At 38.5% G+C, this 20,568-nt stretch overlaps 1 protein-coding gene across 5 annotated transcripts; it reads right to left on the bottom strand.

The window, feature by feature from the left end:
* Positions 1-17: 17 nt before the first annotated feature.
* LOC139756550 (transmembrane protein 267) lies at positions 18-8,658 on the bottom strand. Of its 5 annotated transcripts, none has more exons than XM_071676129.1 (5): positions 8,494-8,655; positions 5,558-5,701; positions 3,507-3,653; positions 1,060-1,324; positions 18-475 (listed from the first exon to the last, which is right to left on the bottom strand). In XM_071676129.1, exons 3-5 carry the CDS (start codon positions 3,614-3,616, stop codon positions 137-139), a joined length of 714 nt encoding a protein of 237 aa, XP_071532230.1. In that variant the 5' UTR covers positions 3,617-3,653; positions 5,558-5,701; positions 8,494-8,655; the 3' UTR covers positions 18-136. The 5 variants fall into 5 exon arrangements, with proteins under 5 accessions (XP_071532230.1, XP_071532231.1, XP_071532232.1 ...); XM_071676130.1 differs by lacking the exon at positions 8,494-8,655 and adding an exon at positions 8,278-8,401; XM_071676131.1 differs by lacking the exon at positions 8,494-8,655 and adding an exon at positions 8,331-8,390.
* Positions 8,659-20,568: the final 11,910 nt, after the last annotated feature.

Raw genomic sequence — 20,568 nt, 5'->3', positions numbered from 1 at the left:
GCTTCATAACTCACACCAGTTGAAAATTATTTTTTATTCTAAAATCTTTCAGCATCATTTAGAGACATAGAAAATGATAAATAAAAACTAATAAATAAGGTATTTGACAATGAACTGTATACAATATGAAATAATTCTATACAATATAAATTTCATTGGTCAGAATCAATTTGGATTTTATTCTGTATAAAAGAATGGAGACCACTCCACTAGTCACTAAAGGTAAGAACTGTGTTATGAAAATATATAGCCACTGAGGAAGTTTGGGAGTTATGCCCAAAGGGTGCAACCAGAGGCCGTGATGTATCCCATCACGAACATGATGGCTAAAGATGCACACAATAATAAGTGTTCCAAATTTCAGGCACCAAATGTAATGAAATATGGCAGCTGATATGTACAAAATAAGAGTAAGAATGAGTGGTGGTAGGGACAGATGAAGGACACCTCTCTCCCATGGCACACGTACTCCACCCTGTCAGTAAGGAACAAAAAACAATTTACCATGAAATATTTCCAAAATATTAACTAAAAGCCAAGGAGCTTGTCACTAGAAATTAGCAGTTACATTGCATGCCATAATAATCCACAAAAGATTATAGTACACTAATTTGATTTATGTAGTCAAATATTTTAATAATGATCTACTAATGTATCAAACTTATGTATTTCTGTATTCTTATTAGCACTACTCATATATATTATATATTCCTTACAACTTTTCTCTCTTGTTTGATGGATCTGTAATTCCACGTCTTGAAGTAATGAACATATTTGGTATTACTGTAACATCCACACTATCTTACAAACTTCACTTTATGGAAATAGCTAAGTCTGCATCCTTACTTGACAAGAGTTGAGTCAAAAGTGGTCTGACTTATCTACTCTCCCAGGCTAATTTCCAAACTTAACCTATTTGCCCTGTGTTGCAATTTTGTTCCTTTTCCCTCTTCTAGAAGCATCTTTTTTTTCTTTTTAAGGGGAATCTTAGAAGCAATTCATCATCCTAATCATCCCACACTGTCTGTAAAAGCATGATATCTACTACAAATCACTTACATTTATCATTTGAATGAAATCCTGAAAGACATGGTCTAGATCCACAATGCAGGATATCATGAAGGCCACAGCAAAGTTGAACATACTGGCAAGGGGTGCATATGAAAACTCTGATCTCTTATTTTTTCTGCCACACCCATCTCCAAAGGAAGAAAAGAGACAAGATACATCAAGCACAAGGTCTGGACAAAGGTGGCATGTCAGCCAAAAGGAGAAGCCACCAATCAGACCATGTACTACTGTATCTGAAGCTCTCAGCAAAGATCTTAAAGGAAAAAAATAGAATCATAATTAGGAATTCCAAAGTATATTAATTGCTAATAACCCATTCCCGTCATTTTGTCAATGTATACTACTACTGACAATATTAAACCACTTATCAATACATCTATGTGTAGGGTTACTAGGTAGTAAGTGCTGTCTTCTTTATGGTAGTTGCATCATTGGCATGAAAGGTCTTGAGATTTGTTGAAACGGTGTTTGTAGTGTTGTAATGATGTGTGATATCCAGAGCATTAGTGGGAGAAAGTGACTCTTGTTTGGCTGGGTAGTATGGTTTCTGACTGGTGTACATCTGATGGGTTTGGAGTTTAAGACCGAGTTGGGAGGTCAGTTGTGTCATGCTTGTTGAATTATTCCAGAGGTATGTATTTTGTCAGTGTTATATTCATTGGAGTGGGGGGATCAGTGAGTACAGATAACTGAAATATGATGCATAAGTAAGGATTTTTACATAGGAGTTGGTAATTAGTAAAAGAGTGGTTTGTGTGGGAGGGGGCTAGGGCTGTTGCATAGAATTGAGTGCTAAGTATGTTGAGATGGGACTGTACTAAAAAAGAGAGAGAGGGTGAGAGTACCTACTTACTTATGAGTATCTATAACAAGATTTAGCCAAAATGGCAGGGCTAGCACAAAGTGCTCCATACATTTTGCTTTAAAGATGATGTGGGGGGAAAGTTCCCTGAAGCAGTGATTTTTATCAATATAGGATGGCATGTGTGTATATAGGAAGGTGAGTAGTTCCATGTAAATGTGGGTCTGTGGTAGGGGTGAGTGAAGTCACCTTGGGTGTGTAATCTGTTTATGGATAGGATGGTGAGGGAGGTGAATGTAAAGATTTTGGAGAAAGAGGTAGGTCTGCAGTCTGCTGGAGGATGGGGGCCTGGAAGGGTAGTCAGTTGCTGTTTGTTGTTGACATGGCTCTGGTGGCAGATTCGAAAGAGAAACTTCACAAGATGGTCTCTGAGTTTGATATAGTGTAAAAAGAGAAAGTTGAGAGTAAATGTAAATAAAAGTAAGGTTACTAAGTTAAGCAGAGGAGAGAGAGACAGGTTGGTTGGCGTTAAGTTAAGCAGAGGATAGAGACAGGTTGATTGGAGTACTAGTTAGAATGGAAAGAACCTGGAGGAAGTGGAGTGTTTTAGATGCCTGGGAATGGATTTGGCAGATTGAGGAGTGTGGAAGGAAAGGTCACTGTCTGTGAGAACAAAGATGGAGTTGTCTGATGGTATAGTAGTTCTGATAGTGTTGTTTGAATGTGAGGCATGAACTATGGAAGAAGGTATATTTATTGGAAATGAAATGTTTAATGACAATATGTGGTGTGAGGAGGTTTAATCAAATATGAAATGATATGATGAGAGAGTTGTGGCAGTGAGCATGAGAGAGCTGAAAAGGGGTGTACTGAAATGGTGTGGATATACAGAGAGGATGAGCGAGGTGAGGCTGATTAAGAGGGTGTATATGTCAAAAGTGGAGGGAACAGGGGGGAAGGATGGAATGTAAATCCTCTTTCTTGATTGGGGCTGAACATGTAGGAGCATGTGAGGTGTGTATGGGATAGGGTGAATTGGAGAGAATGTCATATATAGGGGGCAACCTGCTATTAATGGGCTGAACCAAGACATATGAAGCAGTCAGGGGAAACCATGGAAAGGCCTGCAGGGCTCTGATTTCAGTGCATTCTAAATGACAGCTAATGAAAGGATATGAGCAAATGAGGCTGTTCTTCATCTGTTGCTGGTTCTATCTTGTTACTTGGGAAATGGCAAACAAGTTTGAAAAGTTGTATGATGCAAAAACATTATAAAGAAATGGAACCTCATGAGTGTTAAATTCCCTCCCCATACAGAAAAAGAAGTACCCTTATTCCTCCACCATGATGCCCCTCCCACAGACTTTTTCTGTCTTTCCAGTCTATACCTGAATCAAATAACCTCATTTAGATACACTTTGTCATTCTATCCAATGTTCATTACAGTGTTGTCATATGACCAAATATTTTTCACTGCTCATTGTTTTCATGAGATCTTAAATGGTACTTGATTATTATTTTTATTTTCTCCTAACTTCATTGAACTCATATACTTAGTACTACTGCTTAAAGAAATACTATAATTAACAACATTCTTTCAGAGTGCAACATTAATAAAACATAATGTACTCACTTGGGTGGCAATTTCAGTACCAAATTCTCAACAAAGTTGTTTACAGGCCAAGCAGTAATAAGCAATCCTCCCCACACTATGACAAATTTCAGGAAGATCATTTCCACCATTGCACTGAATCACAATGCTGCTTAGTTATTTCACAGCCTGAAACAATACATGTAAAACTGAACCATATCCACTATGTATTTTGCAAGACCAGTACAATAAAAAGTTTCATACACTACTATAAAGAAGTAGAATAAGTGAGTTAAAGCAAAAAATTTAAATTTGAAGTATTTGCTGGATTCTTTTCAAGAGTATGCTGTGATAAGTACATGAAGGAAGAACAGATTCGTTATTGATGCTTTCATAAAGTTGTGTTACCCTCTGGGTTTATTTATAAAACTCAAGAAATAGACCCAAAACATAATGGAGAGGCACAGAGGTATTGGTGAAAGCAACACAGAAAAACAAAGTGTATACAACAGTCCCAAATTTAAGGAAGGCCTCAGAAATGGATAGATGCTTAGATGCTTACAAACAATGGGAATTGACATTGCTACTTTTCAGGGGTGAACATAGGTGATGTGTTGAAACTAATTATTGGTAGAAATATCAGCAAGGATACTGTGGTATATGGTATACCTTGTGCTGGATGTCTGGCCGTGTTGTATGGGGAAACAAAGTGAGGCGTAGCCAAGAGAATCAGTGAACATTAAGCTGATATATGTCATCATACAACATTGAGTATGGTTGTTGCTGAGGTTGACAAGTATGGACACCTATTAGAATGGCAGTAGCTGAAACAGTGCATAATGTATTAGGCAGATAAATGTGAAAAGTATCAAAAGTCCACACATGCTTCAGAGTAGTGACAAACAACAGAAATTGTTTAGGAGATTATGCCAGACTGGCAGTGCAAATAGTGGTACAAGAATAGGGAAAGAAGATGAGAGGGATCCAGATAACTAGGATGGAGGACAGTGTGGCATTCAGCAAGATGAAGGAGTAAGCCTGTGGGGATACATAGTCTTATGTCTTTGAACATGTCGTTCTCAAAGAAAGGCTTCTGTGCAGCCAAAATGTTTGAGAAATAAAACTCAAAACGTCTGACCTATGTTTACTCAATCCCAAACCCCATCAGTATGAATATTAATCTATACTTTCTACAGGATATCCAGTACAATATTGTATTTACCAGTGCAATTGTACTGTGGGCACTGTGTTATTTGGTGCTGTTGACTGCATCATGACTTAATGATTACAAAAATTAGTGCATTTTCTCCCATATTACATAATCATTTGAAAACTGCAGCACTTTTGGATGCTACTGAGCATACTTAATCAATTATGGTTATGATATACAAAATACCAAGCTGAGGAAATAGACATGGCTTCAGCAGAATAAAAGAGTGACAAAAAAGGTGCAAGTAACAGCTTCAGTTTGAGAAAAAAGACACAAGCAACAGCTTCAGTTTAAACTCTTACCATAAACAATGAGAAAATGATACCATTTATAATTATGCTATGATACTAGTTTTGTGCGCTATTTTACATCCAGTGCATGCAGTAACACATTTACTTGGAAATGTAAATGGGGCTACAAAGTAATAATAAGAGCTGGACAAAACTTTCTTTGAAGGTAAAGGGCAAGTTCAGCTATGTAAATAAAAAAACTACAAATTTGTAACTTGATGGTTATGATTAAATATACTCAATTCTTTGTTATGGACAGAAATACAGACATGATATACAAAATTCTGATATCTATATATTTCCCTGGGTCAATCCCATATAATCAAATGAAGCTTTATGATGGTATGAATTTCAAGTCTTTATTACTAATGCCTGATACTTGTGTGTAGAACCAAAAAGAATACAAATAAAGATGTGATGATAGTCAAAATAATCCATTTCTGATAATAGATACCCATTACAGTATTATTGTATGTGAATGATTGATAGAATATCAGCAGTATTTTGGGAATACAACAGGGAAGAGGCACTCCCTACAATCCACAAAATTCTTTTTTATTAAAGGTCTTAGAAATAATTTGGTAGATACTTACATCCATATTCTCTTAAAATCATTTGTCTTGCTGTATGTATCTGCCCTTATGGCTCTCTAACATTGTTGTTTAGAAAGTAATTGGTAGCTGGTGCAGTAGAGGTAAAGCACTGTTCTTGTACATCACAGATCATGTATTGCAATCCTGTAAGCATTTAATTTTCCAAAAATGAAAGTCTTCATAGAGGTAATAGTTAGGTAAAAGTATATGTTTGTAATATTTTGAAGATTAGCTATATTATTATTATTTTGCTTTGTCGCTGTCTCCCGTGTTAGCGAGGTAGCGCAAGGAAACAGACGAAAGAATGGCCCAACCCACCCACATACACATGTATGTACATACACGTCCACACACGCAAATATACATACCTATACATCTTAACGTATACACATATATATACACACACAGACATATACATATATACACATGTACATAATTCATACTGCCTGCCTTTATTCATTCCATTGCTACCCCGCCACACATGAAATAACAACCCCCTACCCCCGCATGTGCGTGAGGTAGCGCTAGGAAAAGACAACAAAGGCCACATTCGTTCACACTCAGTCTTTAGCTGTCATGTATAATGCACTGAAACCACAGCACCCTTTCCACATCCAGGCCCCACAGAACTTTCCATGGTTTACCCAAGACGCTTCACACGCCCTGGTTCAATCCATTGACAGCATGTCAACCCTGGTATACCACATCGAAACAAATCACTCTATTCCTTGCACACCTTTCACCCTCCTGCATGTTCAGGCCCCGATCACTCAAAATCTTTTTCACTCCATCTTTCCACCTCCAATTTGGTCTCCCACTTCACGTTCCCTCCACCTCTGACACATATATCCTCTTGGTCAATCTTTCCTCACTCATTCTCTCCATGTGACCAAACCATTTCAAAACACCCTCTTCTGCTCTCTCAACCACACTCTTTTTATTACCACACATCTCTCTTACCCTATTATTACTTACTCGATCAAACCACCTCACACCACATATTGTCCTCAAACATCTCATTTCTAGCACATCCACCCTTCTCCAGACAACTCTATCTATAGCCCATGCCTCACAACCATATAACATTGTTGGAACCACTATTCCTTCAAACATACCCATTTTTACTTTCCGAGATAATGTTCTCGACTTCCACACATTCTTCAATGCTCCCAGAACTTTCGCCCCCTCCCCCACCCTATGATTCACTTCCGCTTCCATGGTTCCATCCGCTGCCAAATCCACTCTCAGATATCTAAAACACTTCACTTCCTCCAGTTTTTCTCCATTCAAACTTACCTCCCAATTGACTTGTCCCTCAACCCCACTGCACCTAATAACCTTGCTCTTATTCACATTTACTCTCGGCTTTCTTCTTTCACACACTTTACCAAACTCAGTCACCAGCTTCTGCAGTTTCTCACCCAAATCAGATCCATAAATGCTACATACAAATCCATTTGCTTTTCTAAGTATTTCTTGCATACATTCTTCAAAGCAAACACCTGATCCACACATCCTCTACCACTTCTGAAACCACACTGCTCTTCTCCAATCTGATGCTCTGTACATGCCTTCACCCTCTCAATTTTACTTGTATCTTAAAAACAATGATTGACAGTGGAAGACCATAAAACTAGACAAACTATAATCAAAACTTCCTACTCTTGGTTCGATACTTGAATCAACAGCCAACTTCTGTTACCACTCTTAAAGAAATTAGTCACAAAGATCTTTTATACTAAAGCTAAAACGTCTGGGTATAGGACACCAGTTTCCACAACAGGATGTTCATCTCGAGTAGATATATGAGTCAAGACTTTTTGCTCGGTCATTTCAAATTATGATATTTTTGAGGGTTACATTGGCATAGGAAATGGTCAAGGAACCAGGAGCATATGTTGACTTCCTTGTGGTACTTGTATAAGGAATGTCTCAACTTTATTGGTAACTGTGCTGATTGAGGCCACCAGAAAAGTAAGCTCTGGAAGTGGAAGCTGTGGGGTCATGAGGTAAAATGAGAAGAAATAGTCATGCTTTAATTAATGGGTTAGTGAGAAGGGCTATGAAGATTATGGAAAATGTGAGGAAAAAGAAGTGAAATGTATACATCGATAACCCATAAAAACCACACTAGCTGTATAAAGTAGCCAAAATTTATGATACCTTCGGTGTGAATAATACATTTGTACTTTAGCCTATCTTTATTTCCAGATGCTGGGAGGTTTGAGTGGTGTGTGTGTGTGTGTGTGTGTGTGTGTTTGCTTCCACAAAAAACACTTCCCGTAAACTCAATGTCTCAGGTTTGTTCTACTACGATACTAGTTGAATTGCCTTACAGTTTTTATTATACAATAGTTATATGTCATGCACATAATGTATTTAGACGAGAGGATAATAATTGGGGTGATTGTTCTACCCCTGCAAAATATTTTGATAGTGGGGAACGCTATGAAGATCAAGAAAAACGTAGGGTCAAGTCGAGTGAGAGGTGAAATACTTGTATATGTCAGAAGCAACAAAAACCTCACCTACCTTCCCCTAGTAGCTAATATATAACTTATCACTGAAGTTACTCAGCTGGTCAAAGTTAGCATCCCTGTGCACTTACACGGATTCAGCTGACAAGGGGTTTGAACATAGCAGGGAGTACACTGACCAGAGTAAAAGTAGCTAGAACATAAGTGAATAAAACCACATCAATGAAAATCACGAGTAATTACCCTCAGCAGGCTATATACGCCTTTAATTTCAATGTTATATACATTATAAATACCAGTGGTACGTTAGGTAGCTGTATGACGTCATAGACAAATATGTGCAGAGAATTCAGTAGAATCCTTTTGCCCATGACTGCAAACAATACCAAGAAACTGCTTGCATCCATAGACCATGGCAACTTTCTTTAAGATCATTATAACTAATAGAATTTCACTTACTCTGAGAAACTGGGTGAGGTTTTCATACTTATGTTGATCTGCACGAGTGTTTCACCTACTTTATTAAACGTACATTTTCCTTGATCTTCAAAAGCCCTCCGCGCAATCATGTAATTTAGCTCTTTATGCTTGTTAAAACTGGTTTGAGCCAGGGAAGCACGATTCAGTTCTTTATTGATTTACGCCATGAAAAGTGATATAAGGATGAGATGACTTGGTATAATGAGAGGTAAAACCGAGTGGAATGTAAGTATATATTGAAAGAACGTTTGAAAGCCTCACTGAAGCAAGCATTGTAGCCAAAATTGTTGTATTTTATGATATACTTAAGATAGTATTATTCTGCCAAATTATTTATTAGCAACTGTTGGAAGTTACAGGCTCATTGAAAACTAAACCACTTAACGGTATAGTTTTTCTACAATTGTATAAAGATTACATCAAAACATTCATAGTTTTTCCCAGTTCATATTGCACACCTTGGTTACTGGATGATGTTATGTTAGGCTTTCATAGAATCTGTTGATTTCTAGAAAGGTGTCCCTTAGTTTTACCCATTTTCTTAGAGCGGTATTCCTCCCCCCCCCCCCCTTTCACAGCAATTCCCATTTTCTCTTACTCTAGCATAAACTAAAATGTTCCTAAACTTTTTTTTTTTTTTTCATAGAATGAGTAATTCGCTGGTATGCACTTCTTCCAAATCCATAAGTTATTTCATTGGTGGTTCTTGTACTTTGCGTTATTACTTAATATAGCATGTTAAGAAAAACATTATTTCCATCACACTCCCTTTTGAATTTGGTATACAAAGGAAATAAAACTATTTTATAAGAAAATCCGTTTCTAGTGTCAGAAAGTTCGTAGGACTACACTGGAGTATAATTATAGTTTCTGATGAACGTTCTTCACTTGGTGGCAGGAGAACAGTAACGTTGTTGGCATATTTTGAGTATAACACCGAAAATTTATAGGATGTCTCTGCTCTTAAGCAAAGTTATGTGAGGCTTTCACAGAATATGTAGATTTCTGCAGTTGTTTCCCCTCCCTTTACCTTTACCTCAGTTTTCCAAATTCTTATAAACCCCACAGTTTACTTATTCTCCACAATGAATCCTTTCACGTCGTGAAAAATTCCATTGCAGTCCACTGTTGATAAGGTTGCTTCACCTAGGTGTTCACGTTTTACCAAATCCTTTTACTCTGCCTTTGCTAATCAACTTTACATATATCCTATACGAGAGAATGATCTCTCAGTCTTCCCTCGCCCCACACCTTCCTTATTCAGCTTTAACGTAACCCGGTAATGGTTGTTGATACCGCAGGGAATTTTATTTTGTAGACTAGTCAGCCTCATTGGATTAAATGATATTTTGCTGACCAGTCGGCATCAACGGATCAAATCTTATTTTGCCTTGTTGGTACTTGTAGGTCAGACGTTATTCTGTCGACTGTACCGAATTGCCAATAGTCAGCATACATTGATACTCTCTGTGATAACTCTCAACCAAACATAACTTATATACTATGCGGTCTGCTGAAGAGTTGGTGGTATTTGTCGACAACATTGACAGTCCATTCCCTGGCTTTCAGACGGACTAAGTGTGGATATAACATTGCGGAAAAACCGTGTGCGCAAGATCCGTAGACAACAAGAGGATGTGTGGGGAATTTTTTTCTTTTTTCTTTTGGAGTAAAACCCTACACTCGATCGGCGTCAAAAAGGTCATGATTTGGTTCTGTCCTCTGGAACGTAGAGGTATTTCGCGTAATAATCAATCACTTTTACTTTGATCATCGATGGTTTAGTTCTTACTGCGGCACCTGTTCCACAAAAACTTGTTTCCTGTGGCAATCCAACTTCCACGTACTCTTGCCACTCGTTACAAGCCAACCCCCTCGCCACAATTGCCGGATAATCTTGTCAACCTCCCGCTTCCCTGAGTTCATCCTCTCCCATCTATTTGATTTCATAATTTCATGAAAACGACTTAGGTTATTTCAGGCCCCGATATTTTGGGGGCCCTGAAAATGAGAGGATCCGACTCAAATTATTTCAGGACCCGATTGTCTTGGAAGCCCTGAAAAGAGGATCTGACTCTCCTTAAATTATTTCAGGACCCGATTGCCTTGGGGGCCCTGAAAATGAACTGACCCAACTTTTCTTTAAATTATCCAGGACCTGATAGGTTGGAGGTCCATGAAAATGTCCCCTTCCTCCTTGGAAAGGGGAAGTGAGAACATTTTAGCCTAAAAATCCTTGATACCCCATTTGGTTGTCTTAGCAATGAAAACAACGTTGAGGTAACGGTTTAAGAAGGTACCCAAGCTACTGGCTAGATTTTGTTGCGTCATTTGCATTTCGCTGTTTTTTGTGTACAGAGGGTTTTGGTAGGTCCTTTTGTCTCTACTTGACATCCTTTTCTTCACGTTGTTTCTACAAGAGATCCTTTCTTCACGTTTATTATTTGTTTTCTTTTTTTAGGAACGTGTCAGATCCTGTGTTACTGCTGGCTTGCCCTTTCTTTTGTTTGATTTAATATCAGTTGAATTTTCGTTTGTACATTCGTTTTATTTATTCATTAATTTATTTCATTTTACATAATTTACATTATTTCATGAATTGCTTTGTGATACAGAGTTTCGGTAGTTTTGATTATTGAAGCTTTTCATGAACAGATTGTATATATGAGTATGGTTGTCGTGTACCTTTGTCATAAGCGCTCATCGCGCACTGGCTCCCCTGTGTAGTCCGCTACGGTCGTCACCTAAAGAAAATTGTTCTTGTACCAGCGGGTAAGTAGGCAGTATACTGTTATGTTGCTGGATCCCATGTATATCTCCTACTGAATCGATACTAACCTAGAATTTTTGACGCTAAAGTTAAGGTTGGTTTGATATTTGGGCTAAAAGTCTATCGGCCTTCAATTGTTTCTATAATCATCAATCTAAAAATCTTTAACAATTTCTTCAGTTGTTTAAGATTATAACATAATCATACCAGTTCTCGTTGGATGTATATATCCTTTACTAAGCTAATGATAAGATAAAGAATTGAGCAGCTTTACAAATTAAACACAAGATGTTTTGTGGCTGTGACAGGCTGTGACCTGTTTAGGTCATGTCAACATCATACCCATCATTGTAGAATAAAAATCTATCGTAGTCTGTTGTGAAGACCTTAGAATTTTGTATCATTGCAAACATTCGTTCTAAATCTTATAGTATGTTGTGTGATATTATTGAATTATGTTTAACAAAGGTAATTATCATTTTAGTCTGGTTTTGTTTATATATTGATATGAAACATATGGACTGATGTAGGTTCATTATCCTAGTTAACTAGATCATGTTCTCTCAGCCAGCTAGTGCCAGCCAGGACAAATCGTCCTCCCTTTTTTTTTTTCGCTCCTCTCACGTGTCCACCTTTATAACTCATGCTTATAAACACATTTCATGTCACCATTCCACTGAAGGTGAAACTGTGAAATAACTTTTAGTGTGTAACTAGTGGTGCACCCCAGGATGAAAGAGCGTCGGTTCTCACTTTCAGAAAATATGGTCCAGTGGTGAACCAGAATATAACTAGGGATCGTCCGCAGCTGTGGTATATGAAATCTCAATATTTTTACAAGTGAATGAGTTTATTAACTGTGCTTAAAGTGGAATCAATTAGGAAGCGCATGTAACGAAATTAGGACTCTCGCAGATCAGTTTCTACCGTAAGGAATTTCCATGTTCCGTCGCTGGCCACATCCTAAAGTTGTATATTCATACATTTAGGCTTATCGATACTCTGTTTACAAATGATACCGCGAGCAAGAACTCACCAACAATGGGTCATTATCGTTTGCAGACGGAAGGGAGCACAACGCTGTCAAGGACCTTTTCACTCCAAATGGACACACCATACCCTAATTCCTGTCAGGAGCGCAGCATTGAACCTGCAGGAACCCCACGAAAGGGGTACTAGGTTTACAAAGGTAACAACTGAGTTTGTCCAGGTAGTTGCGCACAAAATCATTCAGATATAAGAAAACAAATCGAATTAGAAAAATCTTTTATCGGTGAGCAGAGTGAATTATTTACAGAAGTCTAGTTTTCTTTTCAGTTGTGTTTATTGATAACGTGTGTATTATGATTTCTGGCAATCGACAGTCAGTATATCAAACAAAACACGTGCATAAAGTGTGAAATGGCAAGGTGATAGAAGATCTCTACAACGTATACTAAGAGGAACAGAAGGGGCAGCAGCAGCTGTTAATGGTAAAACTACAACGTTTATAATGTTGACGGACATCCACGGTGAAATTATATATGTCAGCCAAATACAAGAACGCAGCCACGTAGAACCAGACTGGAGGATGAGGATCAAGAATAGCCTTACTGGCGGAAAAAAAAGTGATGGGTGTCCTTACATCATAAAGATAATAACAGCGGAAAACTGATGGCAGGTGGCACGTAAGAGAGGAAGTGCTAAGCTGCATTTTAGTATGTGGGAAGAACACTGAAGATATTAGAGGAAACCAGACGTAATGACGTACAGGACAGTATGAACTGTCAGGTTAATGAAGTCTTCTGGAAGGATACATAAGACTACAAAACATTGTTTGTAAATATGTTGAAAGAGGAGTTGAAGGACACTTAGATGAATGATGGTGACTGAAGCTGACGTGCAACAAAATCAAAATGGTGCCAGAAGGAGACATGAGCGGAAAGGGAAAAGATCAGTCACAGCTTTTGGCTACAAGGAACACAAGGAATTCAAGTACAGATTTCAATCGGCATAAGGAAAATCAGGGGCACTCGAGATTATCCAAGAATAATGAGAGAGGATATTAAGAATAAGATAAAGAGGATGGGAAGACAGTTTGGGAGAATTGACGGAAGCGCAGAAACTAGCCAAGTGTCTAGTAAAGAAAAAACGAGCAGGATATTTGTAAAAGGAAAACGGTTAGGAAAGAGGTGGAGAGAAAGAATCAAAGAAAACGAATGACTAAGAGAGGGGGAGGTAAAGAAAGCCCTGTGTAGCATTAGCGCAAGAGGTTATGATATTAGGTTTTCTGAAAATGGTGTCAGCTGTTGCCTATGAAGTGTTAGGGCACAGTAGAAAGCTTGAATATGAATACTACAGGTGAGTTTAATTTAGAAATCGTAGGCATAGTTCAGAAGACTCTGAAAGGGAACCGAATCGCATATGATTTTCCTCGAGGGATGTATAATAACGGAATGAGAAAGTAGACAGAGGGGTAGATTAGCCCTTCTAGGTAGAGTAATTAGTCCATGAGGTAGAAGTAAACTATGGACTCCTCAAACATAACATTTTGAGGAAAAAGTAATCCTCAATTCACCGCTTCTCAAAAAAGAGTTTGTGTTGGGGTTGCAATTGGTTATCATGTGAGCAACAATTCATCATCTACAGGGGCTTCATTCTCCCTAGTGTAGGTTACTGTCTGCAATCTGGAGTGGTTCTTTCAACCCTCTTAACCACGGTGGAAACAAAAGCCTTCCACCTTATCAGATCTACTATCTCTTCTCTTCCATCACGGCTTTCCGCTCGCCGTGATGTTACTGCCCTCTCTTTGTTCCAGGGGCATTATCTCGTCTACTGCTCTCGTAAGTTTTTGAGTTTGTCCCAGCCATTAAGGCCTAGACCCGAGGGACGCTTCTCATGGTTTCTGTTTGGGGATCATCCATACGAGGGTTGACCATTTGATACCTTTCATGGAACAACGAGGCAGTAGAGTTTTGTTCCATATTTCTTCTTTTCCTCTTCCTATTATAACCTTTCCACCTCTAATAATCAGGTCTCCAAACACGAGCTCAAATTAAGTTGATCTTTTTCACATATTCTTCATTTCCCCCTTCATCTTAGATGGCCACGATTGGGGCATGTGAAATGACTGATATCTACGATATAATCTTAGATTTATATAATCACCAGTTACTCTTTACGGTTTACTATAATGTGAATATATGTTCCAGCACTTGTTCGTCATACAAATTCCCATAGTGCTCTGGTTAATACTATATCACATATCTTTTGTATGTTATGATATCAGTTAACTTATATTGAAATATAATTTTTTCAACAATCAATCAACCTTACGTAACCAGCAGGGATTCGGAGCCTCGAATCTACCAGCCTTAACTCATCGTAATCCGGTCAGACAAAGTATCTAAGTCTAATGAGGGGAGAGAAATGGACAATAGGGATGACAACAACAAATAGAGAATGGTTTGATGTATGTTAACCAAGGTAGGAAATACAGACAGTGCGTAGAAGATATAGAAGAACAGGGACAACCAAGAGTATCAAGAAGGGATCGAAAAATCACGAAAGAAATATTGTTAATAGATCAAATGATCACTTTAGATTACGGAAACGGCAGGTTATCGGTAAAGAACCAAGTAGACTAGAGAAATCAGAGGGGAGTTATCGACATGGGTTTACGGAATATCACTGGCAAAAATACCTGGCGTGTAGAGTGTTAGTCGATAAAGCAAAAACATTTTTAAATGCTGGAGGCAATCTTCTTAGAGATAACTCGATAATACAATCAGCAATGTTTAATATGTACCATTTCACTGGTGATTTAAACGATAATAAAAGAATGGATTTATGTTTTAGTATGTACGCGAGAGGGAAAGGATACAAACAGATCCCATTGGATATTCACGTTCAAGGCTGGTCGCGCAGCAGACGGCCACTGTTCGCCGTGGTGGGAGCACCATTCAGTGCCGCTCAGTGAGCCGTGCGGAGAGGAGGTGTTCGCTGTCACCGTCCTTGGGATTATAACACGCTGACTGTGGATTATTTTTGTTAATTAGTATCGTTTAACTTGACGTTTGAAAAACTCGATATGATGTAACATTTGGTGGCACTGGACCGTGTGAAGCTGTTAAGGCTGCCTGTGATTTCATGGATATGCAGGTAACAAGTGACTGATTCATGACTTTTTCATCCGCAAGTGTTGCACCTGTCATCAATCAAATATTATATTAATTCACAAAAAGAACATAAACTTAAAGATTATATACTTAGGTGTACGTCAGCTATTTCTAAACAAATACCGAAGTTTGAGCACGGCTTTGGAGCAGCACTTCCAGGATCACGACGTCGAAGAAAGTCAAACCAGGCTGTAAAATACCTGTGTCAATCGTACAGTGTTCGTCAGTTGTGACCTTGGAGATTGGTTTATGAGAATTACAGCTACCTGCAAGATAAATCTTAAGCGCCTATTTCAGTGTTGGTTTTGTAGTTTTAGTACATTTGTTAAGTCTTATCCGTAACAAGAGTTGTAGTGATCAGGAAGTGCTGCTACAGTGAGCGATAACCAGATGTTTTCTCTCTGAAATCTAGTATTTCTGTGTTCGGCGAGTGTGAGAAGTGCTGGAAACAACAAGAGGAGGTTAAGTATGTGAGAAGGGAGGCACTGGCCTTGCAACTGCCCGCCACACTTGGCGTCAAGTCTCCAGCTGGAATATTTCTTCATGTTCGGCTGTGGTACCATCTTCAGCATGAGGACGACCTCCGTGGGACTCCTCTTCCTTATCTTCTTAAAACAAGGTCAGTTCGTTTGGGATTTTGCGTCTGGGTCAGGTTAATGACGCTCCCTAAGTCAGGGACATCACATGAAGCTCCTGGTTTGTTGTGCACTGCTTATATTTCTTTGCTGACTGCACACGCTATATTTTGCTTTTTGATTTGCCGATCATTGTCGACTAGATATTAGACATGAGTAGTGATAGTTCTTATATTGATATTCAGGTGTATCTATATATATGGCTAACAGTTGATGCACACTGTGTCGGTATTTTCCATGTAGAATTGAATCACCTGTATATTCGTCCCTCTCCGCCACCTTGTTTCTAGGGTAAGTTAAATGAGGGGAGTGTGTGTGTGTGTGCGTGTGTGTGTGTGGGGGGGGGGGGGAATATAAACCCGTAATCAAACCTAACAGCCTATGAGACGAAACAAAGGAATAAAGATCGTGCAAAATAAAGAAAATAAAAGAAAATATAAACTTCGATTCGTGTAAGCTGTACGCGCGAACATTCAGTAGTGATGTATTGGATTCACAACTTGCAAGCATCCCGACAGTTTTGTGATCAGGTCTCCCATTACTTCGGGAAAATCAAAAGTTTTGGGTGAAATTGTTCAATTTTAGCACCAAAAAACCTGCCTTGCAGTCATACGTTAATAGAAATTTGATGGAGTACGCCTGTAATTTGATTTGCGAATTTTGTAAAGGCTGGAGATTGCGTTGCAATATCGTAACGTTAATGAACCATTTTATGTGCATAATCTAAACTATGAGGTTGTTGAAGTTACGTGTTGTAATGTTAAATGTTGTACTTTAATTTCGACGATTTCGACAGTCATTCTTTAACTAACCAGATTTGGAGTTCCGATATTGTAACGTACTGTTACGAAATATATTTTAACCTTACATTCTGATATATGTTGGTATCCGGTACCGAGACGTTAAACTGTGAAGTGTATTTTCCTAACAACCTGGACGAACCAGAATGATACCTACATGTTAATGGAAACTTTTGGAAAATCATCCTAGTTTTTCTGACTTACCTCAACAAACCAGATTGATAGTTAGAATGTATGCTAACACCTGTCTTGTAACACCGTTGTAGTTTTTGAGTTGCATAGCTATAAATTAGATAATACTTGTGTTATCAGAAAATATAGCTGTACAAAGATAACGCCATAAAATTTATGCCCAGTGTTCTTCGCTCTATACTGGCTTTCATCTTTAACAATAAGTCATTTTCAAGGAATAACAATATTATGAATGTCGCATGTTTGCATTATTGATAAATATTGAATGAAACAAAGGTTAACTTACTTGTATATTTTAGAAGTCCATTCCGATGTCCTTTACATCATTGGTAATGAGCGCACCTTGGCTGCAAGTTTCCATGTGTGGAAATTCCCATATATCTGTAAGAATGAAGATTGGTGTTATTTCTCAGAACGTTGACAATCTTCATGCACTGATTGTTTTTGGTCATTAATGGTAGTGTGCCGTTGTGTTCCACTTTGATGTTGAATTTTCAATTGGCCTGTTTTGCATGTTACGCTTAGATATGTGTTGTTGAGGCAACAGACTAGGTAATAGAAATCGCTAGTGCTGTACAACAGTTAGATAACAATAAGTACCAGGGTTGTAAGATTTTGAGGAAGTCGATTAGCTCGTAACACGCTAAGGAACGCGCGGGACAAACAGAGCAGTGTGCAATTCGGTAGTTAACGCGGCATCAGTTTTATGGCATTGTGCAGTGGGAGGCGAGTTGTTCACGGTAGTCAAGTAGCAGAAATCGAATTTTGATGACTAGACAAGTTTCTTAGGTTAACGAAAAAGGATTGGTCGGTAGCTGTTTAATTAAAAAGCCTTTCCTCTTTGTTATATGCTCTGAACATTGTTAAGTGCCTGGGCCTTTAACGAGTGTTTACGTAGGTCGTAAATAGTTAGCTAGGACGGAGATGGTTGTGAAAGAAAGCAAATTATTCCTGATAGGGAGTCCATGTAGAAGGATAGGTCTTGGACGTAAATAGAATTCGTTGAGAGAGTGCTGAAGTAGGTTAGGAAGGGGAAGCAAATAAGTGTCGAAACGAAGTACTTAGGCCCTTTAGATTGGTCGTCCGCTCATAACTGACAGCAGATAGATGGTAATCAGACGTAGGCTGTCAAAATATGCAGTGGTTTTGTGTAATGATGTAGATAGGCAGTAGATGGAATTTGTACGAAATTAGGTTCTTAATAAACAGATCTAGTGGGCACCTGAAGGTTTAAGTCTCTATCCCCGCCAGCGCACTCCAAACGATAGCCATTGGTGACTTCACTCGTGTTGCAGCCTCATACAGGCGTTCACTTGTGTAGTAAGAATACACACACACACACACACACACACACACACACACACAGACACACACAGAAACAGACACACACACACACACACATGCATACGTATATGTACGTTTCATTTTCCCTGTGGACTCATAGGAATATATATATATATATATATATATATATATATATATATATATATATATATATATATATATATATATATCCTAGCCTTAGCCAGGTACCCACTTTGCTGACCAGCCCCGGGAGAAGGTGTAATTAAAAGCTGGTTGAACTTCGGGCCGGCTGCCACGCCCAGAATTCGAACCGAAGCGGGGCCCTTGCGTGTGATCACAGTCGACAACGTCAACTGCATTCTGATCTGTTTCGTCTACCACGTCTGCAGGATTCGAATGTTCATCTTTTGTGAGAGTAATGCTTCACTTTGTAAAATAAACATTGGGTTGATTTTATCGCATTTCTGTCGTGGGTTGAGTCTAGGAGGAATCTAATCTTTAGATCCATCTTCTTGCAGTGTCTTTCCCATCCTTTCATCCCACTTGTCTCATTTTGTTTCCGTTGTGTTGCTCCGAAGAAGGCGCTCGTGTAGTTGTGCAAGATGTTAAACACGCAAGAAAGTTACTCTTTGTTCCAAGGAATTCACTCAACAAAGAGTTCGCGCAAGATCTTTGTTGGATGATCCTTAACGTAGTACAACGATATATGTTTACTGGTCACATCAATGCATCAGTGACGTGTGGTCTAACATCTGGTCGATGGTCATATTCGCCAGCTTTTATGCATAAATTATGAGGTCAAACGATATGATATAGCTTGGGCTTGCTGTGTTGTACGAGTGAAACATGCTGCATCAGATTGGAAGTTACTACAGAACAGATAATTGTATGGATGATAAGCAGTGAGAAGCATGACCTGATGCACTAAAAATTATATCAAGTGATGAGTAACTAAATTCAACTTTGGAACCTCAGCTTCTCAACCCATTTTAACAAGACAGACATTATCAGCGAAGGAAAAATTTCCATAATACTAATGTTAAGAAAACTTTTGATTGATGTTTTGTGCCTTTCTTAAAGATTGTCGTTTGTGTCCCGTTACAACAAAAGTGCTTGAGGGACATTATGTCAATACAACTGCGTCTGTCAGCCCCTCTCCCAGTACAGACATTCTTGTAAGCACGTTAACCTTAGAACACTGCATGATAGAAATTACAAATCAAGTAGCACCCAGTGAAGATAACGATGTGATTAGAGTTCTGGGATATATGATAGTTGCATGAATTTGATTAGATATTTATTCCCCCAGGTGCTATAACTTTGGAGAACTAAGGAACTAGTAAGTTCAGTTCTTAATAGAATACCGTAAGTATTTAGCAAAGACATACATTATAGCATACAAAATTTTGCCCTTACTTACCGGTAACCATTTTAAGGTTACTGGACTTAGAAAATAGCTTTGTTTATAAGTTTACTTTGTTCATTCGTTGTCTGCTTTCATAACAGGATCGCAGAGTTTTCAGTTGCCTGTTGGTGATACCGTAACGAACGTCAGTTCAAAAGAAATTGTAGTAATTAGGTGTTGTTCACTTTATATCTCCGAAACTTAGCACACATTGCTTCCATGTCATTCCCTATATATGCTAGTACTCAAGACCTTCTGCTTTTCTTTCCCAAAGATTTTAGCTCCTTAACTAAGTCTTTTTGACGTGAAATGGTGTGCAAGCTTGGGTACAGCTTAATTTCATCTGTAGAATTTCGAACTGTGAAGCGTCAAGAAAGATTAGGTGTAGTTTCTGCTGTCAGTGAAGAATGAATTGCATTTCGCAACATCAGTTGGTAATTAGCTAATATGAGTTTTCTTATTACTACAGATGGCATGTTTTACTTAAGATTCGAAAAGTTAAAGAGCTTTTAATTGGCTTAAAACTATAGTTAAGCACATGAACCTGTTCAAAGTATGGTAACGACTCTGCATCAGGTCATATCCCGGACGGGAATGTTTACTGATAAGATCACTGCGAGTTGAGGAACACTTGTTTTGGACTGGCTGTAATCTGCCATCACTGTTGTTGTTGCTTTGATGGCTTCTTGGTGAGCCTGTTGGTGGTTATCTTGCGGCCAGTGTGGCCAGTTTTTACCCTGACCATCAGTCCAACTAATTAACTTGATAACAGCCTGGATTGGTGACACTG

The sequence above is a fragment of the Panulirus ornatus genome, chromosome 22 (genome assembly GCF_036320965.1).
Source record: "Panulirus ornatus isolate Po-2019 chromosome 22, ASM3632096v1, whole genome shotgun sequence".
Classification (NCBI taxonomy): domain Eukaryota; kingdom Metazoa; phylum Arthropoda; class Malacostraca; order Decapoda; family Palinuridae; genus Panulirus; species Panulirus ornatus.
This window is presented reverse-complemented; position numbering and strand designations above follow the sequence as displayed.

Coding starts and splice junctions, on each gene's coding strand:
- LOC139756550 (XM_071676132.1), bottom strand. CDS start 3,616: ATGGTGGAAATGATCTTCCTGAAATTTGTCATAGTGTGGGGAGGATTG. Junction 1,325..3,506: donor GTACTGAAATTGCCACCCAA/GTGAGTACATTA, acceptor TTTTCCTTTAAG/ATCTTTGCTGAGAGCTTCAG. Junction 476..1,059: donor ATTTCATTCAAATGATAAAT/GTAAGTGATTTG, acceptor CCTTACTGACAG/GGTGGAGTACGTGTGCCATG.